This window comes from Epinephelus lanceolatus, chromosome 13 (assembly GCF_041903045.1).
Source record: "Epinephelus lanceolatus isolate andai-2023 chromosome 13, ASM4190304v1, whole genome shotgun sequence".
Taxonomy (NCBI): Eukaryota; Metazoa; Chordata; class Actinopteri; order Perciformes; family Serranidae; genus Epinephelus; species Epinephelus lanceolatus.
Window position 1 is genome coordinate 7,910,830 of NC_135746.1, and position 20,014 is coordinate 7,930,843.

The following is a 20,014-nucleotide window of genomic DNA, read 5'->3' on the forward strand; positions in this document are numbered from 1 at the left end:
TGCAAATGTATGACTTAATAATGCCAGGGAATATATGAGCATTTTCTCTTAAATTTGTGAGGGTTTTTTCCCCCATAAATTTTCTACTTGAATGTCAGAAATTTTTTTCCTTGTTAAAATAGGATGTAATTTTAGAAAATCACCGGCCTTTCCCCAGCTCTGCATTATTATCATTATTATTATTATTATTATTATTATTATTGTTGTTATTTCTATTTATTTATTTATTTATTTTTGTAAAAACTGTGATGGTCCTCATACTCTGTCATAGGTCACAGCCGAAAAAGTGGGAGTACTATATTTCCTTCAACTGTTAATGGATCTATTCCTTCTGGAAGGCGTACAGTAGAAAATGATTGGCACTGTCAGTTACAGCCAATCTTGCCATGAATACATGTGATAATTGTTTTGTATATTAACACTAGTGTTAAATTGCCATAGATATGTTTTGGTCACCAAAATTCTTGGCGGTAAAAAAAGCACAAAACCACGGAAAGTACGCTCCTCTCACACTGTGCCAAATATCTGTAAGCAGCTTAGCAAAATGCTACAAGTGATTTTGGCCACGAGCCACTGGCAGTGATACAGACAGACACACTTCCAGAGCACTGATGGAAAGTTTGAGCTCTGGGTGCCATGTTGAAATACTCAGTGGATAAGTGACAGTGCTTTAAGACTGACACTGAAATCCATCATGTGTAATTATGTATATCACAACTTAAGCTTTGTAATAATATGCTGAACTGTGCAATTCAGCAGTTACTTGGATTTACATTCTCGCCATCACTGTGCAGACTCCTGATGCTGTAGGACATTTTAAAATACTGGTGTACGTTTTTAAATTATCTGGCAACGCAGAAATGCAGAAAAACATGACTACCATCAACACAGCGCGTAGATAAGCTGTCAGAACACAGGGTTACTCACACAGTGTGTCAGATCTCAGTGAGCTGCTGAGAAACGTGCTGGGGCCTTTCATGGAGGAAGAAAGAGCAGCCAGTCTCAGGCTCCTGGAGGTGGCGTCCAGTTTCTCATCCTGAAAGACAGGAGGACAGTAACTGTTAAACCCAAATCATCCACTGACTAATCAGAAGGATTGGGATATCATCCACATTTCCAAGAACTGTGGGTTTGATAAGACACGTGTATTTCCATTCTGCCTATCAGTACCTAACTTAAGTTTTTTTAATTCAGTCACAAGACAGGGAACTGCAGTAAGCATTTCACAGTCCACAAAAGTTGCACACCTCTGCCAGGACCTAGTACATGGACTTACAGGGACACTTCACGCACAAAATGAGCATTTTTAAAATCAGTTAGTTATGCTGTGTTACCACAAATTTGTAAAGAAAACAGTTTCTTTGCATGCCTTCTTTGAAAACGGCGAACATATTGATTTAGCAGGTGTTAGTGGTTTATTTGCGCAGTGGCAAAGAGGATATAGACTGTATAAATAATGGAAGTAGCGAACGTGACATTATACATGGGTTTGAAGCCTTGAGTTTGGCATTTCTGCTGTCGCTATCTTGGCTTTCTGGAGCCAGAAGTAACCATATTTGGACGAGAGGTTGGAACTGTGGAGGAATGAGGGGTGGATCTGACTTTCAGACTGCAACGACCGGTAGCAACACCTCGCAGACATCCTGTCAATCAAGCAGCTCTGCCCTTAAACGTGTGTAACTTTGAGCCTTGATGAAATGTAAATGAGTTGTAAAAAAATTCACCCCCTGTACAGCTGTCATGAATGTTGAAATTAGCTGTAGAGACCAAAACCAGGCTGTAAACATGTTTATTTCTGCTGTAAAGTTGGGCATTGTCACATGGGGTCGATGGGGATTGACTGGAGTCAGCCTCAAGTGGCCATTAGAGGCACTGCAGTTTTTGGCTTCATTTCTCATCCTCGGTGCCGCTTCAGTTAATCCAAGTCTCATTTATGCAGTTGTACACTCAGTACTTCCCAAACACAAACTTTAGTGTTGAGTCTGACTTTGAAAAGAGCAAAGATGAGTTTAAACAGTAACTTCTTATTGTAATGTGTTTGGGAAGTACTGAGCACACGACTGGATAAATGACACTTGGATTATGCTGCACGAGTTCTGTGAGACTTTGTAAACAAGTCTTGTTGTTGTCAAATGTGGTCTTTAGTGAATCAATAAATCAATATGTTTGTGGTCTCCCATGGATATGTGAGACAAACAGAGTTTTCTTCACAAATTCCGAATCACAATACAAACTTTGGTGCCAGACTGTGTGCACAGAGAGCGCACACAGCTGAAAGAGGAAAAGAGACAGAGAGCTCTTGTGTGTGACAGTGAGGCTGCAGTGACCAGAGCAAAGAGAGTGAAGTTAATTTGTTATGTGAATTTGCTAATGGTGTTTTATATTCATATGAATATAGTTAAGTATACTTAAAGCTGTGAGAATTTATATATTGTTTAACTTGAAGTTCAAATTTGCCTTTGCAATAAAACAAAAGCTGTTACTCGACATCGCTGACTGTCGTTTTGGGCTTCAAAAGCATTGGTTCAGGCACCGGTGCTGTTTTGAAATCATCGTTTTAGTACCAGTATCAGAAAAAAAATATCCCAAACAATACCCAACCCTACAGGGCATGACTACCTGACATACAAGTGGTAATTTTGTAGGTGAAGTATCAATTTAACGTCACAGAATTTGTTACGCAGTTTGTCAACAAAGCAGGTTTTGTTTGTATATAAGATCCCCCATTAGCTTTCAACTGTAGCAGCTATTCTTCCTGGAGTCTACGCAGTTATATGGCGACATTATAAAATATGCATTCACACTTCACATCACAGTACAGTCAATAACACATCATAATGAACAACCACTGTGAGTGAAACAATAACAGTCGACATAGTTTACATAACACAGAGAAAATAAACCGCCTCTGACTGAATCCATCACAATCTAATGGATAAACATCATGATTTTAATTTATTGGTTAAGTAAAACAACCTCCAACAGCATGCCTTAATGTGAGAGGAGACATTTTTGTTTACATCCTAGAACATGGCTGCCAGCTCAGAAGTTTGGCTTAGCTTCACTAAAAAAGATAACAGCAAAGCATAAACAGTAAGTCAGATCTGATCATGGAATAATTAGTGAGATATTACATCTGTCTGTTGGTCCAAAGACTAACTGAGGATGTGCCGCATCACTACATCCCTAACATGGCTAAACTTCACAATGTAAAATCAGCAGTAAATCTGTGTATAAGGTGTGTCTCACAGTACCAGACTTCACAGAGCACAGCGACACAGACACATTCAAAGCACCTTTAAATGAGAGTTGTGGGCCAGATTCAGCCGCCCACAAAATGCTTGTTTCAACATCCCAGGAGCTCCACACAACCATAAAATATTCTGTTTGGGAAGTGAGTGATTTGAGTCCCTGTATGCACCGTGTGCAACCGTGTATGGTAAAAGCTTCTTTTACAGACATTTATTTGCCTGTAAACACGGCGGCACAAGTGTCCCAGCCTGAACAGATATCTCTTAATATTCTGTGATTCTGTTGCAAGGCCTGCCAAGTCACTGCTGCCTCTTCAAGTTTGACACATATTACAGATTTCTTTTATCCTGTGTTTATAGATCATTAACATTACAGATGTCCTGTAATGACAGGACAAGAACCGAGCCAACAAATAATCCCGTCTGAACGCAGCTTTAGAAGCTTGTGTTTCAAGCAGAGAGCCGCTGTTAGGTTCAGTGTAGACACTGTTTGTTGTTGTTGGCATCGCTGACTCGGATCAAGATGGAAGTCTTGTAAGGACCCTCCATCCATCCGTTTTCCTTAAACAAACCCCGGATGGGCAGCAGCTATTAAGCTAATGCAATCGCCACTTATCACTCAACACGGGAGTCATTTGGCAAACCAACGGGGTAATCTGGCAGATTAAAACCATTTAAAAAGTGACTGTATGGCTGTTGAGGGGTGGTTGCAAACTGCTGATGGCAATCAGCTGTCAACAATGATGTCTTGATGGCTCCCCTGACTGCTTTATAGCACAGAAGATGGCTGTAGCAATTAACACAGACTGGTAAAATTTAGGTTTTGTCTGAGTGTACAACTGTGCCATTACTCCAGCTTGTCCCACTCTGTCCATCCGTGATGCATTACCAGCATGTGAAATTATTCATTTATTCATACAAGTTGCAAATTAGGTGCGGTGCACACATTGGCACCGGTGTGGGCGAGCTAGACTCATAAATGGCTCTCAATGTCAGGCTATCCTTATCCAAACGGCTGCTGTTTGAACAAAGCACCGCAATTAGGGACTGAAATAGAAAAAAAGTGTGGGTTGCTGTTTGGTAGTACAGGCTCCTGTACGGCATTATAAAGCTCATTTTTCTAGAGTACAGGACTGTGTGTGTGTGTGTGTGTGTGTGTGTGTCGTACTCTGTACTCCTGGATCCTGCGTTTGGACTCGTCCAGCTGGTGCTGCAGGTCCCAGACGATCTCTTTGTATTTGGTGTAACGCTGCTCTACCAGCTCCCTCTGTCGCTGTGACTCCTGTTAGCACAAAATGGAGGCTGTGTCACTGGAACCAGTCACAAAAGACACAACTGTCCACAAAGATACTGCTGGTCACTTTATCAAAAAAAAATTTTTTTTTCTCATATTTGCTGAAACTGTCACTATGACCACACAGACATTCATGAGAGATAATCTGTGAAAACAAATCATGTTCCTAGCTGTGCTTCTCATGGCATCACCGGACCTGAACGAAAACAACCAATCAAAGTCGAGGAGTCTCTACCGCAGCTGTCAATCATGTCAATCATTCTGTGAACTGAGGTCAAACTGTCAAACTAGGCAGCCCTGATCAAATCTGAATCAATATTCTGTTACTGCGTTGCATATTTCTCACCTCAAGTGTTTTCAGAAACATATATTACACCCTTTTTCATTGGCATTTTTGGCGGCGCAGAATCAAACCATGCCGCCCTAATTCGCATTTACTCAGTATTAACATGCTGAGCCACGTCAGGGATGGACCTTTCCTGGAGTAGGGCCAAAAACGCACCTGACCACTTCCACGTGGGTAGCGGTGACGCCTGCTGACCACCAGTTAAATGCTATTCTTTTTTATAAAAACTATATTCTAAAGTTTAACTAATGAGGTTTCAAATTGGTAGCACTGTCACAATACACAAAAAAAATACACAAAGGATAATAAAAAAATAAATCATATATAGTGCTAAATTTCAACATTGACCAATATCAAAATATCAATTAATTTTTGCCACATCATCCAGCCTTATCTTTCACACTAGCTAATGCCGGTTCAAGACAATTCCTTAGTGATTATCTGCAGGGTATTCATTTAATGCATCTTTATGTTTTTATGTTTTACTACTGCATCCAGTGTTGGTAATTTGAGGAAAAGAAAATGAAGTTTATCGAAGAACTTTGTAACCACTGTATTCAGGTTTTTAAAAAAATATCCCACCTCCAAATCTTTAAAGTTCTCCATCAGACATTGTTTCTCTGGAATCGACTCCAGGTGGTCCAGGGCGACTCGTGTGTTCTGGAAAACACACACACACACACACACACACACACACATAACACATAAAATAATTTAATTTACATGACAATATTAGTGTCTTAGTTTGTCTGACAGGCACATTTAGCCATTTAAGCCCAGCTGTTTAAATCTACAAACACCAAATACATGACGAACTGTAGAGTTTTCACTGAGAAATTAATACAAAATCTACGTTTGTGCTAAAATCTTAAAAAATATGTTCAATAATGCATCTGGAAGTGATTATTGGAACAAGAACTCTTAAGAAGGATAGTGAGGAGGATAGTCTCATTTTAAAAACTAAGAAAAAACAAACAAAAAAAACCCCAAGACTCCCTGAATCATAAATCACCTTGTAAGGGACAAGCAGAAAACACAACAATACAAAAACTAAAAACAAATGTAGGGTTGTCCACAGGTAAATACCGGGGCTGCATCTCAATTCCCTTAATTGTCTCCCTGTTTCCCTCAAAGATAAAAGAGAGTGAAGCGAGGAAGGAATAATGGATGAAACGCACATTTAGTGAAATCATTCCCAGTCAAGGGTCACCTGAAGGGATGATTACTGATGACGGCTGCACAGCTGGATCAGCTGTCCGTGGGCTCTAACTGCTCTGTGGCGACTACTGATGCCTTTGTGTTTGCAGAGATAATCTGGGATGTACTGCTCAAATACAGAGGCAGAACAGCTGATACTGTTTGCTCTGTTATGTATTATTTATGTCCTCCCACATGACAAAACAGAGTGTGAAATATTTACTGATGTTGTCCTTTTAAACTGTATCATAAATATTCACGTGTGCACAACACACCTGTGTTTAGACTGAGCACAGATCAGGTACAGTTGTAAATATATTATTTCATATGTTCAGATATTTAATCGGTTCAGTGTCAGACTGAAAATAGAAATGAGAGTGTAACGAGTAGTGATGTAATAGTTCACATGATATGCACAGCAGAGGAGATACTTGCACACCAATGCAGCTGAGCTGGACAGCTACATAAAGGTCCACAGGTGTTTCATTTCATTTTCAGTCCTTGACTATCATTAGCGCTACTGACGAGAGCTTCACAGAGCAGATACAGACACAGACAGGTTCCCACCAGGTGTGACGAATCAATCAGCTGGTGTCACTAATTAGATGAGGTCATCTCTGAGGAGTATTTTACTATTCCGAACATCCTCAAACACCAATGTATGACAGCAGAGCATTAAAAATATATAAATGTACAAAAACATGACTGCACACAGAATAATAAAAAAGAAAGGACAAAATACGACAGCAGGTCCAAAGGGGGCCACGCTGGTACGTACACATGTACATGTCTATAAAAAGCAGGACAAATTCAGTGTTCTACTTTCACCCTGCAGGAGTTTTGTTTCCAGATCTGTATGTCTGTGGCGAGGGTTAAATACATCAGTGCCACAGAACCTGAGAGCAGTAGTTGGATGTCTGGCCTCCTCAAAGTGTCTCGCTACGGAGGATTTTGGATCTGCTCTGTAGAGTTTTGACAGTATGATTTTTTTTATTTTTTTTTTTTAGAACAATGATGGGGTTATACCTGAGCAACCCGTCCTCCGGGGTGTCTTTTTAGCAGTATATAAAATAAAAACAGCTCCTTAAACAATATTAAATATAGTTTTGTAGTTATAAACAAACACAAAGAAACAGTTTTGTTTCTGAAATGAAGAAAAAAACTTTTTTTTTATTCCAATGTATTAAAACTAACATCATAATTTGGGGCTCATAGAGGAGTATTTTAATGGGGCTCAATTACATTAAGCATGTTAGTAGCCTGCGTTTTCCACAACAGAGCCGAGTCTCATATCCACAGCTATAAATGTAACATTACCAATTGCCGAGATGATTTCCTTTCTGTTTGAATCAGTTGGGACTGGCTACCTTAAAGCTGCAAGGTTAACTTTAGCTTGTGTTGCTCCTTGTTTTCGTCTATAGTTCAACCTGCTAACACACACAAGGGGTGAAGTCAGGTGACTGTGTTGACATGTCTGAAGGGTTCCCACTGATGTCACCTAATGTATAGCAGATTGAACACACTGTTTTTTTGTGGTTCCTAACACCAGACCTGCAGGTGATTGGAGGATCTGGTAATGGTGTTACTAACCATATTGCAATGAGCTAGCGTAGCGCAGCATGGAGTTGAGCGTTCTGCTTTGCATGTTGCTTGTTCTGTCTTTGGGCTGCCTTGCTGAATGCAACTGCACTGAGAACGAGGGGTGTGCCATATCGTCTCGTTCACAATAATACCGGTATAATTTTTAATATGATGTGAAAAATTCATGTCGTGGTACTCACAATATTTCGACTTGTTGACATTGACGTCATACTGTTACCCACGGCAACAACAAGCGAAATTATTACCGATTCTGCAGTGGTTCCAAAAAGAGGAGCAGCTTCAGTAGTGTGGAATAAACTGTGGTGTCCTCTTTTAGCGAGTTACCACTCAGAGGGAACTCATTCAGCGGCTCCTCTGGCAGCAGCACAGTGTCTCTCCCTCTCCTCTCTCGCTGTGCATCAAGTGATTCTGTCATAAACATTTAGTAATGTAAACCTACGTGAAAAAACTCCATATATGTGACTGTGTGATAGTTGTGGTATCATAACAGCCTGTCACAGGTTACAGCGTGATGATTAGAGGAGAAATGGCAGAGCACAAAGGTCCAGATGAAGCAAACTGTGAAACTATATCACTTATTTTGTTGCAATTCAATTTTCTTAAATTAATAATATATATTTTTTACTAATTAGTCATATCGTCGAGAATATCGTTATCACAAAAATACCCTGAAATATGGTGATGTTATTTTAGGGCCATATCGTCCACCCATACTGAGAACATTATATTAAACAGTTTTAGCTTTATATATTGGGATAGTTCAACGAATCGTTCAGTTTGTAATGCGTACCAAACCAAAAGCCTCGTACTGAATAGCTCAATACAAATGCGCATGTTGCTACACCCCCAATAACGAGTTGATGATTCTGTCTGACATCAGGAAACTGAGGATATGGATTAATGTGGAAAAGTGGACTATGCTGCAGATGAAATAGAAATAAATTGAACCAGGCATATTGTGATAGTGTTGGACCTTGGAGACAGTATTTTTAGTGTAGTATTCCTTTAACATGAACAGCTCTGGTAAATATTGATGTTTGTTTTCTGCTGTGTTAAACTGGTATGTTTGTGAATGCAGTTCATAATATTTCCCTTTCAAACCTACATGGCGACAGATATGAAGTCACTCTACCCGGTCATTCAGAGGCTGATTGAGGACTTTTGTGACAACACACTGAGCACAACCTTTGATTAACTAACTACTCTGGCTGTACTCCATTCTTTTCATCCCTCCACTGTACTTTCAATAGCCTTCCTATTCCCATTCAGATGGAGCATTTAAGCATCAAAAGAACTGGTTGTTAACACGGTGTCACGCTGATTGCTACACTGAATGGCACACTGACAAACAGCTGAGACTCGCTGGTTGATCTCCACCACCCAGGCTGAGTGGAGGATGAGTCGATGCATGCTGCCGCTGTGTTGTTGCAGTAAGCAGAAATTATCTGACCTGATCGTGGTTTGAGGTATTTCCTCTTCTTTCTCACGACAGCTCATTTAAGGTTGAAGTGGCCAAGCGTGCCACATAATTGTGATAGATGGACGGCGTGCGTGAGACAGCTTTACTTATTTATTTTTTCAAGAGAGTAAAAACAGCTTAGGTCGATATAACCGCTCGGTGGTGCTAAGTAATTTCAGGCTGGGATCTAATAGCAGAATAAGGATGTTAGTGTGGACGTTAACGGCTCGGATGGTGAGGTCAATACTGTATTGTCAGTACAGCTCTGTTTTTGACCCTGTCAGCAAGACGTATGATGATTAACAGAGCTCTGAGCCTTGACTAAAGCAATCATTTCTAATCCTGTGTTAGCCTCTATGGGTTGCTAGACAAACACAGCCTGAGGTGAACATGCCTTCACAGCTGCTCTGAGTCAGGCTGAGAGTCAACATCACTTCTAATTTAATAACTCGGGGGCATTTCATAAATCCAAGTTTTATAAACCTGGATATACATACCGGGGCTGTCAGGGTTTAGATTCTAAATTGAACATTGTTCATACAGACAAAATTAAATTCAAGGACTTTCAAGTGCTTCACTCAAAGCAACTAATTACTTTTCAAATATAACTTAATTAAATAAATGATATGATGAATGTCTTTTTTCAGTGAGGAGTAACTTATCACGCTATTTGTAGGCATAACTGTATAAAATCCTCAACAAAAACATTTGAACGACATGAGAACTACGGTGTTTATACGACTATAATGCATCATTTTCTAGCGCTTTGAAAAGTTCCAATCATATACAGTATATAAAGATGAACGACACGTCAGCTCCCCAGAAGTGAAGCCAAAACATCTCATTCGCCCCCTGGTGGCTGGCTGCAGTACATGTCATAAACCCCACCCCCTCCATGCAAGCAGATGACACACGGGTCAAACAAAAAAATCAAAGTACATGTCAAATAATGTTTTCACACTGATGTTTGTTTTTCTGATGAGTTAGGTTTTAATAAGAAGATGCTATAAAAAGGAGGTGTGACATCATGACTGACAGCTGCGTGTGCCAATCGGTGCTTCCGCAATCAGTGGCTCTGCTCGCGCTTGGTTGGACAGGTATATGGGTGGGCACTCCATACCTTAGAAATCGCTACTGCTCAGACTCTGGCTCTAAATGACATCACCAGCGAAAGATGTCAGCAGCCGTAAGCAGACAAGGAATCAAAAAATATTTTGCAAACGGTGTGGCTAATCAATTTTGTCAGGAAAAATGTGAAATATAAAAATACCAAAATTCACTGGAGTGGGGCTTTAAAAATCAATGGAGAATCGTGACACCCCTACGTATTTCATACTAGTTCTATTTACCTGCTATAATGACTTTGATTATAAAGATAAATAAACTTACCATCTCCAGATCCAAAACGCGATCCTGTGAACACACACAAACACAGCAACATTACTTCATATGCATTGAAAAATAAAGTGTGAATCAAAACCAAAGTGAGGATAAAACTGACACAACGAGCCAGACGGTGAGATCAGGTAACTCTTTACAGTGGGAGATTAGCACAGAGGAAACCAGTGTGTGTTTGTTTGTGAGAATAGCGACAGGAGAGAGGAATAGAGCATTCCAACAAATAGGTAACAAGGGAAGGAAACACCAGGGCTAGGGAGAGTGTGTAGCACACAACAGGCTTCTTATCACACACACTGAGACACACACAAACACACAAAGACAAACTGCTCTCGCCGCTCATCCAGCTCCTGACTGATGTTCCCTCTCTAACGATGCATAAGCGATGCTATGCCTCTTATCTGCCACTCAAACACACACCTGCTCCCCCCCGCCAACCGGCTGCCGCTCCCCCTCTGCCTGTAGTATGTTGATGCTTTGTAACAAGGGTACTTTCTTTTCCTCAGCCCACCCTCTGACTTTCTTTTTTTTTTTTTAACTCGTCTACGTCCCTCACTCTATCTGTCTTTCCTCTCTACATCTCTCTCTGCTCATCCTTCATAATTAAAAGCTCGGCTGGGTCTGAGAAGGCTGATTAATTGCATGCAAGCTCTGGCAGGTGCCATCATGCAGCCACAGATGGGACCCCAGAATCCAACAAACACACAACAAACACGCGGTTACAGAGGTACAGACACACGCTTGGAAAGAACGAACACTTAGCAGACACTTTAGTGTGTGAGTGAGTGTGTGTTTCGCTGTTTAATGGCGAGTAAAGGGTTGGCGAGGCGCTGGGGGCCAGTCCAATCCAGACTAGGTGAGTTGGTGGCCTGCCAAGTGTAGATGCTGCGGTACTGAAAGACAGAGACAAGGTCTCTGGTGGCTTTTAAACTCCAAGGCCTCGTGTCTGCAGTAATTAGCTACTTGTCCAAGCAAGGCTGCGAGGAGTCTGTCAGGCCCGCGGCTGTGTGCTAATGTTTGCAGCGTTGCATCACAGAACTCAGAAGCCCAGCAGTTACTGAAGAACACCCCAACAGATATGCAAAAAAGAATCTGAAGGCAATGTGGTGTATAAATAAAAATAGTACCAGCTGTCTCTTTTTGGCAGCATGGTTGAAATCAGGCCAGCTGGATATTAAGAATCTACTGTTTAGGGTGCAGATTTACAAACACAATGAAGACACAAACAGATGAGGATTAATAAAGACATAAACTGCTCACCTGAAGGCTCCTCATTTCTTCCTCCTTCCTGCGACTCTTCTCCAGCAGCTCTGAAAGAAACATGTTGATGAGTTGAGATGGCAGCAGATTCCCCGACCCAGTGTCAGAGTGCTGACATTCAGTTGGGGCATGTGTCGGCTTTATTCTCCATCTGTATAAAGTGCTGTGTACTTTTTATTTTACCCCATGCAAAAGAAAACCATTAAAGGAAAGCTGTCATCCAGGATTTAGTAACACTTTATAAATCTTGAAAATAACTGTTATTTGTTATTAAATATTAAATATACAGACAAGCTTCTGAAACTTGTCGTATTAGTTGGTTCATATTTATGCTCATTTATTTATTAGTGCAAACTATTTTCTCACTGTTTTTAGCCTGTAGACAAATATGTCAAGGAGCCGATCCTTTACAGGGATTAAAGCCAAAAATAATCTTTTGACAATTTTTTTTCATGCAGCAGCCAAGTCATATATCCCATCTGTAATTTGTAAAACATAAACTTGAAGCCTGTTAAACAAATAACACAATATTCAAAAGATTAAAGATTTCAGCACCATTCCACACAAAACCATCAACTACTGTTCTATAATGCAGCCACAAGTTTAAATATATATGAACTCCAAATGATGGAAAATCGTTGTGGTGACGGAAAACTTTCCCCGAACATATGGTTGTGAAGTTGCTGTTATGAACTCTCAAAGAATCCATAAGCAACGAGAGAGCTAATCCCCACCTGATAAACACATAGACAATTTAATCTTAGTTAAATTAATACCAGAAATTCAGCTAATAAGGAGTGGTGGCAGCAAAAAGTATAGCCAATAGTACTCACCCATATGCTGTGGGAGGCTCAGGTGAAGTTTTAGAGTCCTCACATCCCTTGTCGGAGATCCAAGGGGAGAGGGGGTAGCAACACAACTCCACCTAATGGAGGCTTACAGCGCCCCAGATTCAAACATCCAAAAACACATAATTGAAACCACAAAATATCTCCATACTGCTCGTCCGTAGTGATCCAAGTGTCCTGAAGCCCCGACATAAAAAGATGTTTGGAAAAACGTCATTTAAACTCTGTTTTTAGCCTCATTGTCTCACGGTCTCGCGCAAGCGCACACACGTGAGCGCGGTCCACAGAGAGGCACTTAGAGCTGCAGGCTACAATGAGGCTAAAAACAGAGTTCAATTGACGTTTTTCCAAACAACTTTTTATGTCGGGGCTTCAGGACACTTGGATCACTACGGACGAGCAGTATGGAGATATTCTGTGGTTTCAATTATGTGTTTTTGGATGTTTGAATCTGGGGCGCCGTCAGCCTCCATTAGGTGGAGTTGTGTTGCTACCCACTCTCCCCTTGGATCTCCGCAAGGGATGTGAGGACTCTAAAACTTCACCTGAGCCTCCCTCGGCATATGGGTGAGTAGATAATGGCTGAATTTTCATTTTTGGGTGCACTATCCCTTTGACAGTGAGCTAAAACATGTTTCTGAAGACGTTTGAGGCAAGAAAGGGCCTGATCACACAGAAAGCGTTTTGCAGGTTGCCAAAGTTCTTTTACACATTAAGATACCAAACTGCTTAAAAACCAGTGAAGTATCTGTTTAACTGGGACAGACACACACCACCAGTACATCCCACAATGACCAGTTCAGTTTCACTCAGTGAGGTATTAAAAAGTAAACTGAGCACAGCAGAGAGAAAACAGACAGCAGTAGTTTGGTCACGTGATGAATGATCCTCATCCCAGTATGTCTCAGACACAGTTTGCTGCCTGTGGATTATTTTCACCCCAACAGGTGGAGGAAAGACAAACTCTGCTTGGGTTTTGTTGTTGATTGCAACACCAAATTGTTTTTAATTACAATCACTGGCTGTTTGCTTAATGAGGTGTTTATTCAAAGGAATAACTCTGATTTCATTAAGCAATAGTCTTATTAAGCAAATGCCACAATATTTACTCAAGTTTACTCAGCTTGGCATTATGCCCGACAGAATTAACTTTGTGCTGCTTTAATGAAATGCTGGAAACACATTATGGAAAGAAGAAGAAATGTTTAAAAACATTTTATTTTTAAGAATCATTAGGAAATACAATCGTAATGTATTAATTGACCGATAAATAATATTTCTTGTGCCAACTTTGGAGGAACAGTGTTTTGTTTTAAAAGGTTAATTCACCAATTTTTAACCAACTTTGTTATAACAATGTGAATAGTATGCGTAGATGAACTGTGATAAACTTCCCTCCATCTAACCAGCGCAGAGATCTCCCTGCTGTTTCCTAGTGAAACTGTAACTGTAATAGCAAGAGTTTGTGAACAGGAAGTGGGCGCCTACTGTTTCCTGCATAGTGAAAACAAAGGCCTATGATGGGTTATAGTGTGATTTTCTCGCCCCACTGACTTCAACACTGACTCCAAAGTCTGGCTCTGTTGCAAACTTTAAGCGCTGTTACTTCCTTCGACTCACTGGTCCATCTACGTCTCAACCCTCACCTATGGTCATGAGCTCTGGTTAGTGACTGAAAGGATGAGATCGTGGATACAAGCGGCCGAATGAGTTTCCTCCGTTGTGTATCTGGGCTCAGCCTTAGAGATAGGGGTAGGAGTTCAGACATCCAGAGGGAGCTCAGAGTAGAGCTGCTGCTCCTTCGTGTCAAAAGGCGTCAGTTGAGGTGGTACGGGCATCTAATGAGGATGCCACCTGGGTGCCTCCTGCTGGAAGTGTTCAGGCACGTCCCACCGGTAGGAGGCCCCGGTGCAGAGACAGAACACACTGGAGGGATTATATCTCATCGGGCTTGGGAACACCTCGGGATCTTTATATGGTTATTTATATTATTGTGGCGTATTGATTATGAATACAGTCCATCTGATGCTGGTTTTGTTTCATCACTGTAGCCAGTATCTCACTATCACTATCCTCATTCAGATTTTAAGAAGCTACAAATTATATTCAGCCACAAAATAAGTCTGAAAAGCTGCAAATCAGAACGGAAGTACAGAGAGTTGTTGACTAGAGATGATACACCGTCTCATCGTGGTCATTTCCTGTCAACATTACAGATCAGAAGTACAGAGAGTTGCTGACTAGAGATGATACACTGTCTCATGGTGGTCACTTCCTGTCAACATTACAGATCAGAAGTACAGAGAGTTGTTGACTAGAGATGATACACCGTCTCATGGTGGTCACTTCCTGTCAACATTACAGATCAGAAGTACAGAGAGTTGTTGACTAGAGATGATACACCGTCTCATGGTGGTCACTTCCTGTCAATGTTACAGATCAGAAGCACAGAGAGTTGTTGACTAGAGATGATACACCGTCTCATCATGGTGACCTGGTGTGAACCGGCAGGTTTTTAAAACATTGCAGAACGGAGCGTTTTAAGTATTTGCCTGTTTCAACTCGTCTAGTTGCAACTCTGGTCTGACCTGGGCACAAGTCCAACATCCAATTACCAGGGGATGACTGAATCTCCACCTCCTCAAGTATGAGTGCATGTACACTAACACACATACATACGACTACACTGGCCAACACACTTGACTCAAACAATTAGCCAAATTTCTGGCAAGCCTTTTAAAATCCACCTTGAAGTGTGGAGCAGAGAAGTGTTCTCTTTGCTGACTCACACCCAGTCACATCTCACCTCAAACTTGTGGGAAGGTCCTATAATAACTGCTGTTATCTGCTCATGCAGTTTTACAGTCTTGTTTTAGAGGGAAAGGCCAATAGTGAGCAAGTGATGAAATCTCTAAAGGAAAGTACACAGACTGCAACCACAATCTGACAGTAATAAATTCAGTGCGAGACAATTACTGTACATCACACGAGGGCTCTGCAGAGTGCTGGCATTAACAGTTAATCTACTGAGATGGGCAGACAAGTAGGTTTAAGGAAAATAAATCTTGTGAGAATACAATTTCCCGTTTGATAATACGAATGGCGGAAAAAAAACAAGAATCAGTTGTGATGTGGACGGGTAATGTTAGTTGTTGTTGCAAATGCATCATGTCACAACTGCTCATCATGACGTACGTATTCATGCATGGTTGGGATTTGTAAGTCTTGTTTTGCTCTGTAATAGTACAAGAGAATCACTGACAAACCACATTACTGTGAAGCCATACTCAAAGCACAGCTGATAAAATCTTAATTCGCACACCTTCAATTCAGATAACCAGATCTTGTAGCTGCCGTGGCACACACTCTTAGGTCTAATTACCATAGAGACCATATCAGTGCTTCTGCCTGCAGTGAAGACAAGACAAAACTACTTCTGTCAAATAGCTGATTGGGTCTAAAGTAAGAGAGAACTGTTTTTCTAAAGGGGGTCCGGAGATGAGGCTGCATCATCAGATGGCTTATCTGAATGGTGTAATGCCTCCACTGTAGCCAAGTAACAGAGTGAAAGTAGAGGGGCACTCTGAGCACCCAGGCCGCATCCAGGGCCAAAAGTCCAGTCTTTTATGATACGTAAATCTGCAAGCACAACCACTACATGCTGTATGTCTGGATTTATTCCAATTAGATTAAATGGAATTATACATAGGGCTGTACCTAACTCAAAATTATGCCAGATGAATCAGATTGGGTTGTTCAATAAGAATATTCGACAATTTGGGGGTTTTTTTCCATCCAAATTTTAAAGATTTAATGGGACCCAGCAGGACGTTCAGTTTGACAGCAGCCTTCACATAATACAGAAAACAAGCTAACTGTGCTAACAACAGGTCTCAACATTTTTTGTCAACACAAGATATCAAACAAAAGCCAGAGACTGTCGTATTAAGTAGCCGTGAGCTGTAAATTCACCACTTCTCGGCAGAAGAGAGACAATAATGTTGTCTCACAGCCTTAAAACCTCTCCGCCTCTGTGCCGCTGCCTGCATGCCTGCAGCTCCCTGTACCAAAGAGCAGTATGACAGCCAAGAGCACTCACACTGCAGCAAAATCTGGGGACCAAAACATCCCTAGAAGTACACTACACAGCACTATGACCGGAAAATAACCCCTAAAAACAACAAGACTGCTCAACTTGAGTTCACTGCTAACACCTGTACTATGGCCAACAGGACACTAATTCAGCAGGTGTCCATCTTCTCCATGTTTTCCTTGATGTTTACTGATGTTAATGTTTGAAAACCTCGACCTGGCTAGCAGAAGTTGGCAGAAGGAGAGTTTACAAACTGGTGGGTTGATTTACTCATCTCGATGACTGACTCACAGCCAAATGCCACCAACATCCAAAGCCTATGACAAAAAGTCCAACCAAGACTTTCAATACAGACATAAGTGCTTAAATTTCGCACAAATTTAGTGGAGCTATCAGAGAGGTGACTGCCATCGTCCGCACCTATTTTAAGTCATTCAGCCCTTCATTACAGGGCTCTTTCAAAGCCCTTCATTGCTTTGAAAGAGCACAAATAAAGTCACACACAATCAAATAAATATTGCTGCGACAACATCAAATTTCTCCTTCAAACAGCTGTATTTATTCAACTTTCTCTTAAAAAACTGAATTTGACAAGATTACATTTAAACATATCATGAGAACACTATAATTTGTCCAGTACTTACCAACAAGAGAGAGCTTGAACGCATCATAATGCAACTCAATGCAACCTCCGTTAGCAATTGGTGCCAGTCACCAGCTTCTAACCGCTAACCACTAACAGCTAACAGCTAACATTAATTAGCTCTCCTTCAGCTGATTTCAACTTGGAGTTGTTGTTCACAATGTAGCATCATCAGGGAAACAATAGGGTGTGTCCCATGACGCGTCGATAGTGAGTTTACCGTGTCCTTTTGTTCCAACAGCATTCTCGGAAAGAACTTTGTTTTTCTACTGTTCCTGGGACAACTGGACGTAATTTATTTCAAGCCCTGCTTTTCAACTTGCACAAAACTGATTTGAAACGAATCGGCCACTGACATCAGCAAGCGCCATCGTGAGTAGATAATCCAGTCGTCTGTGTGGTTCAGACACTTCACTGATAAACCACAGAATTATACAGTAACACTCAAAACTCCAAACTGCATGGAAACATTGCTTTGTCACCGTGGTAACAAGAACTCCATACCGTCACACCCTTCCACCAAGTTTCATGAAAATCGGGCCAGAAGTTTTTCTGTAATCCTGCTGAAAAACAGACAAGCAGACAAGCCAACAAACGAACCAAAAACATCCACTTCTTGGCGGAGGTAATGATGGACACTTGATTGTCTCTGTCTTCCATCTCCCTGTCCATATCTAACTCTGCCTCTCTCTCTGGTCTCACTGTGTCTTTTAACTCTCTTCCTCTCTGTTAATGGAACACAAATTAGGCCCATTTCCCTGCATTGTTCAGATGAAGCGCTAAAAACAAGTTGTTCTTCCTCTGGCAGTTACAGCTCATTAGGAGAAATTCAGTCAAAAATGGGACTCGGGACAGGAAAAACAAGTCCATTTTCTACAGAAGTCTCAAAGTTTACAAGCATTAAGATGCTTTCTCAAACATTTGTAATCATAAACAGACAGGCCAGCGTGCGCCATTGAAAAAACAATGCATCAGATACAGAGGAACAGGCACAGACAGCCATTTTAACAAGCATCCGTTACAACACAACACACAGAAACCTCTCAGTGACAAAACCCTTTCAGTAATATGCATACATTTAATCACTAACTGCTTTTAATGATGGAGTGATTAAATTAAAATAACAGGAAGTCAGTGTCTGACTCAATCAAAATCGGTCCGGCAGTCAAGGCATAACTACATTTTCATTAAGAGCTGCTATGGGAAGCATGCACGCCGTTACAACATCGTAAATTCAACAGACATGGACAACAGAAAGGATTTCTTTAATGTTTCTTTGTAATCAGGCATTAGCTGCCTAATAAAGAACACACAGCCCAATTAGCCTCCCATGATGCATCGCTGTTGTATAGTGTGGCTCTGCTTTGCTATGATGAAGACAGTGCCAGTGAGGAAGAAACACTGGGTATCTGATATGTTTTTTCAGGGCCGACTCCAATTAGCCTGGAAATCCAGACCCAAATCTAGAAAGATTTAGGGTCTGGCTATGAGTAATATAAATGGCCCAACTCGAGGGGCGGCACCAAGCATGCATTTGAAAATATCACTACGACCAATCAGAACAATACACGTGGTGACGTATCCAGAGCTTAGCTACCAGCGGAGCTAACTGGTAGATTAGACTCTTGCCGTATCCGGTTGGCAAAACAGCAAAAATGTCCTTCTTGCAAAGGAAAGATTTGAACGCCGTCTTCTGTTCCTCTTTTAGAGAAAAAGCCAAGTCTAACTCGTTCACTGTAGCGGCCAAAGCCGTTTCAAACAACTGGTGTTCATCCGTAGCCATCTTGCAGTGTTTACTGACTGTTTCCGGACTTCGTCGTCGCAGCGCTGTCGTCATCTGTTTAGCTCGCCTCTGGCCCGCCTATATCAGATACACCGATGTGATTGGTGCAGCTCGGCTACAAGGGCATGGGTAATGAGCATCATTACTGATTGCCAGAGTGACTCGCTGAGCAAATTCAAATTGTGCTCTCACGAGAACTCTGGATTTCCAGGGTAGACTCCGATACCGACTATTCGTAATCAGTAGTACACTGATGATTTGGAACCACGAGACGTACATTTGCGTCAAACTTCAGAATAAGACAAACTCCACAGCTCCAACAGAAAAATTGTTTAAATGTCTTTAAGCATCCTAATGTTAAATTACATGTTGGAAAAGAGAACTTTTGGACTGTCTCAAATTTTGAATCTCTAAGGACATCCCTGCACTGGATGATTGGTATAAGGAGATATGGAGAATTAACCCACTCGAAAATCAACATACGCCCTTCATGACAATACTGAGAGTTTATTAAAATATGACAACCCGTCTTGGACACAGTGGACCCCTCTGGACTGGATTTGGTTACACTTGATTAACAACACGAGGGCTGACTACAGCATATCCTGGTAAATTGAATTTGACTGTTTCGCCTGGTGGTTATGTGTGTTTGTCTATTTATTTATTTAACCCCCTTTTGTTGTTTTCTTTTTTTTTTGGATTGTAATGGTATGGTTGTTACTCCTGCTGTTTTTGTGTTTGGTTCAAGGTGATTCAAATTATGAAAAAGGTAGTTCTGTAAATATCCAGTAATAGAGGTTTATAAAATTGTGGCTGGAACGTAATGAAAATAATTATCAA

At 41.1% G+C, this 20,014-nt stretch overlaps 1 protein-coding gene across 2 annotated transcripts in view; it reads right to left on the bottom strand.

The window, feature by feature from the left end:
* cep128 (centrosomal protein 128) overlaps positions 1–20,014 on the bottom strand; it is an 82,403-nt gene that overhangs the window by 5,001 nt on the left and 57,388 nt on the right. For both annotated transcript variants that reach the window (XM_078173695.1, XM_078173694.1), the window contains 5 exons: positions 11,808–11,857; positions 10,539–10,562; positions 5,474–5,551; positions 4,420–4,533; positions 928–1,036 (listed from right to left, as the gene is read on the bottom strand). In XM_078173695.1, the coding sequence (XP_078029821.1) occupies positions 928–1,036; positions 4,420–4,533; positions 5,474–5,551; positions 10,539–10,562; positions 11,808–11,857 (375 nt within the window). The remainder of the gene's footprint in view (positions 1–927; positions 1,037–4,419; positions 4,534–5,473; positions 5,552–10,538; positions 10,563–11,807; positions 11,858–20,014) is intronic.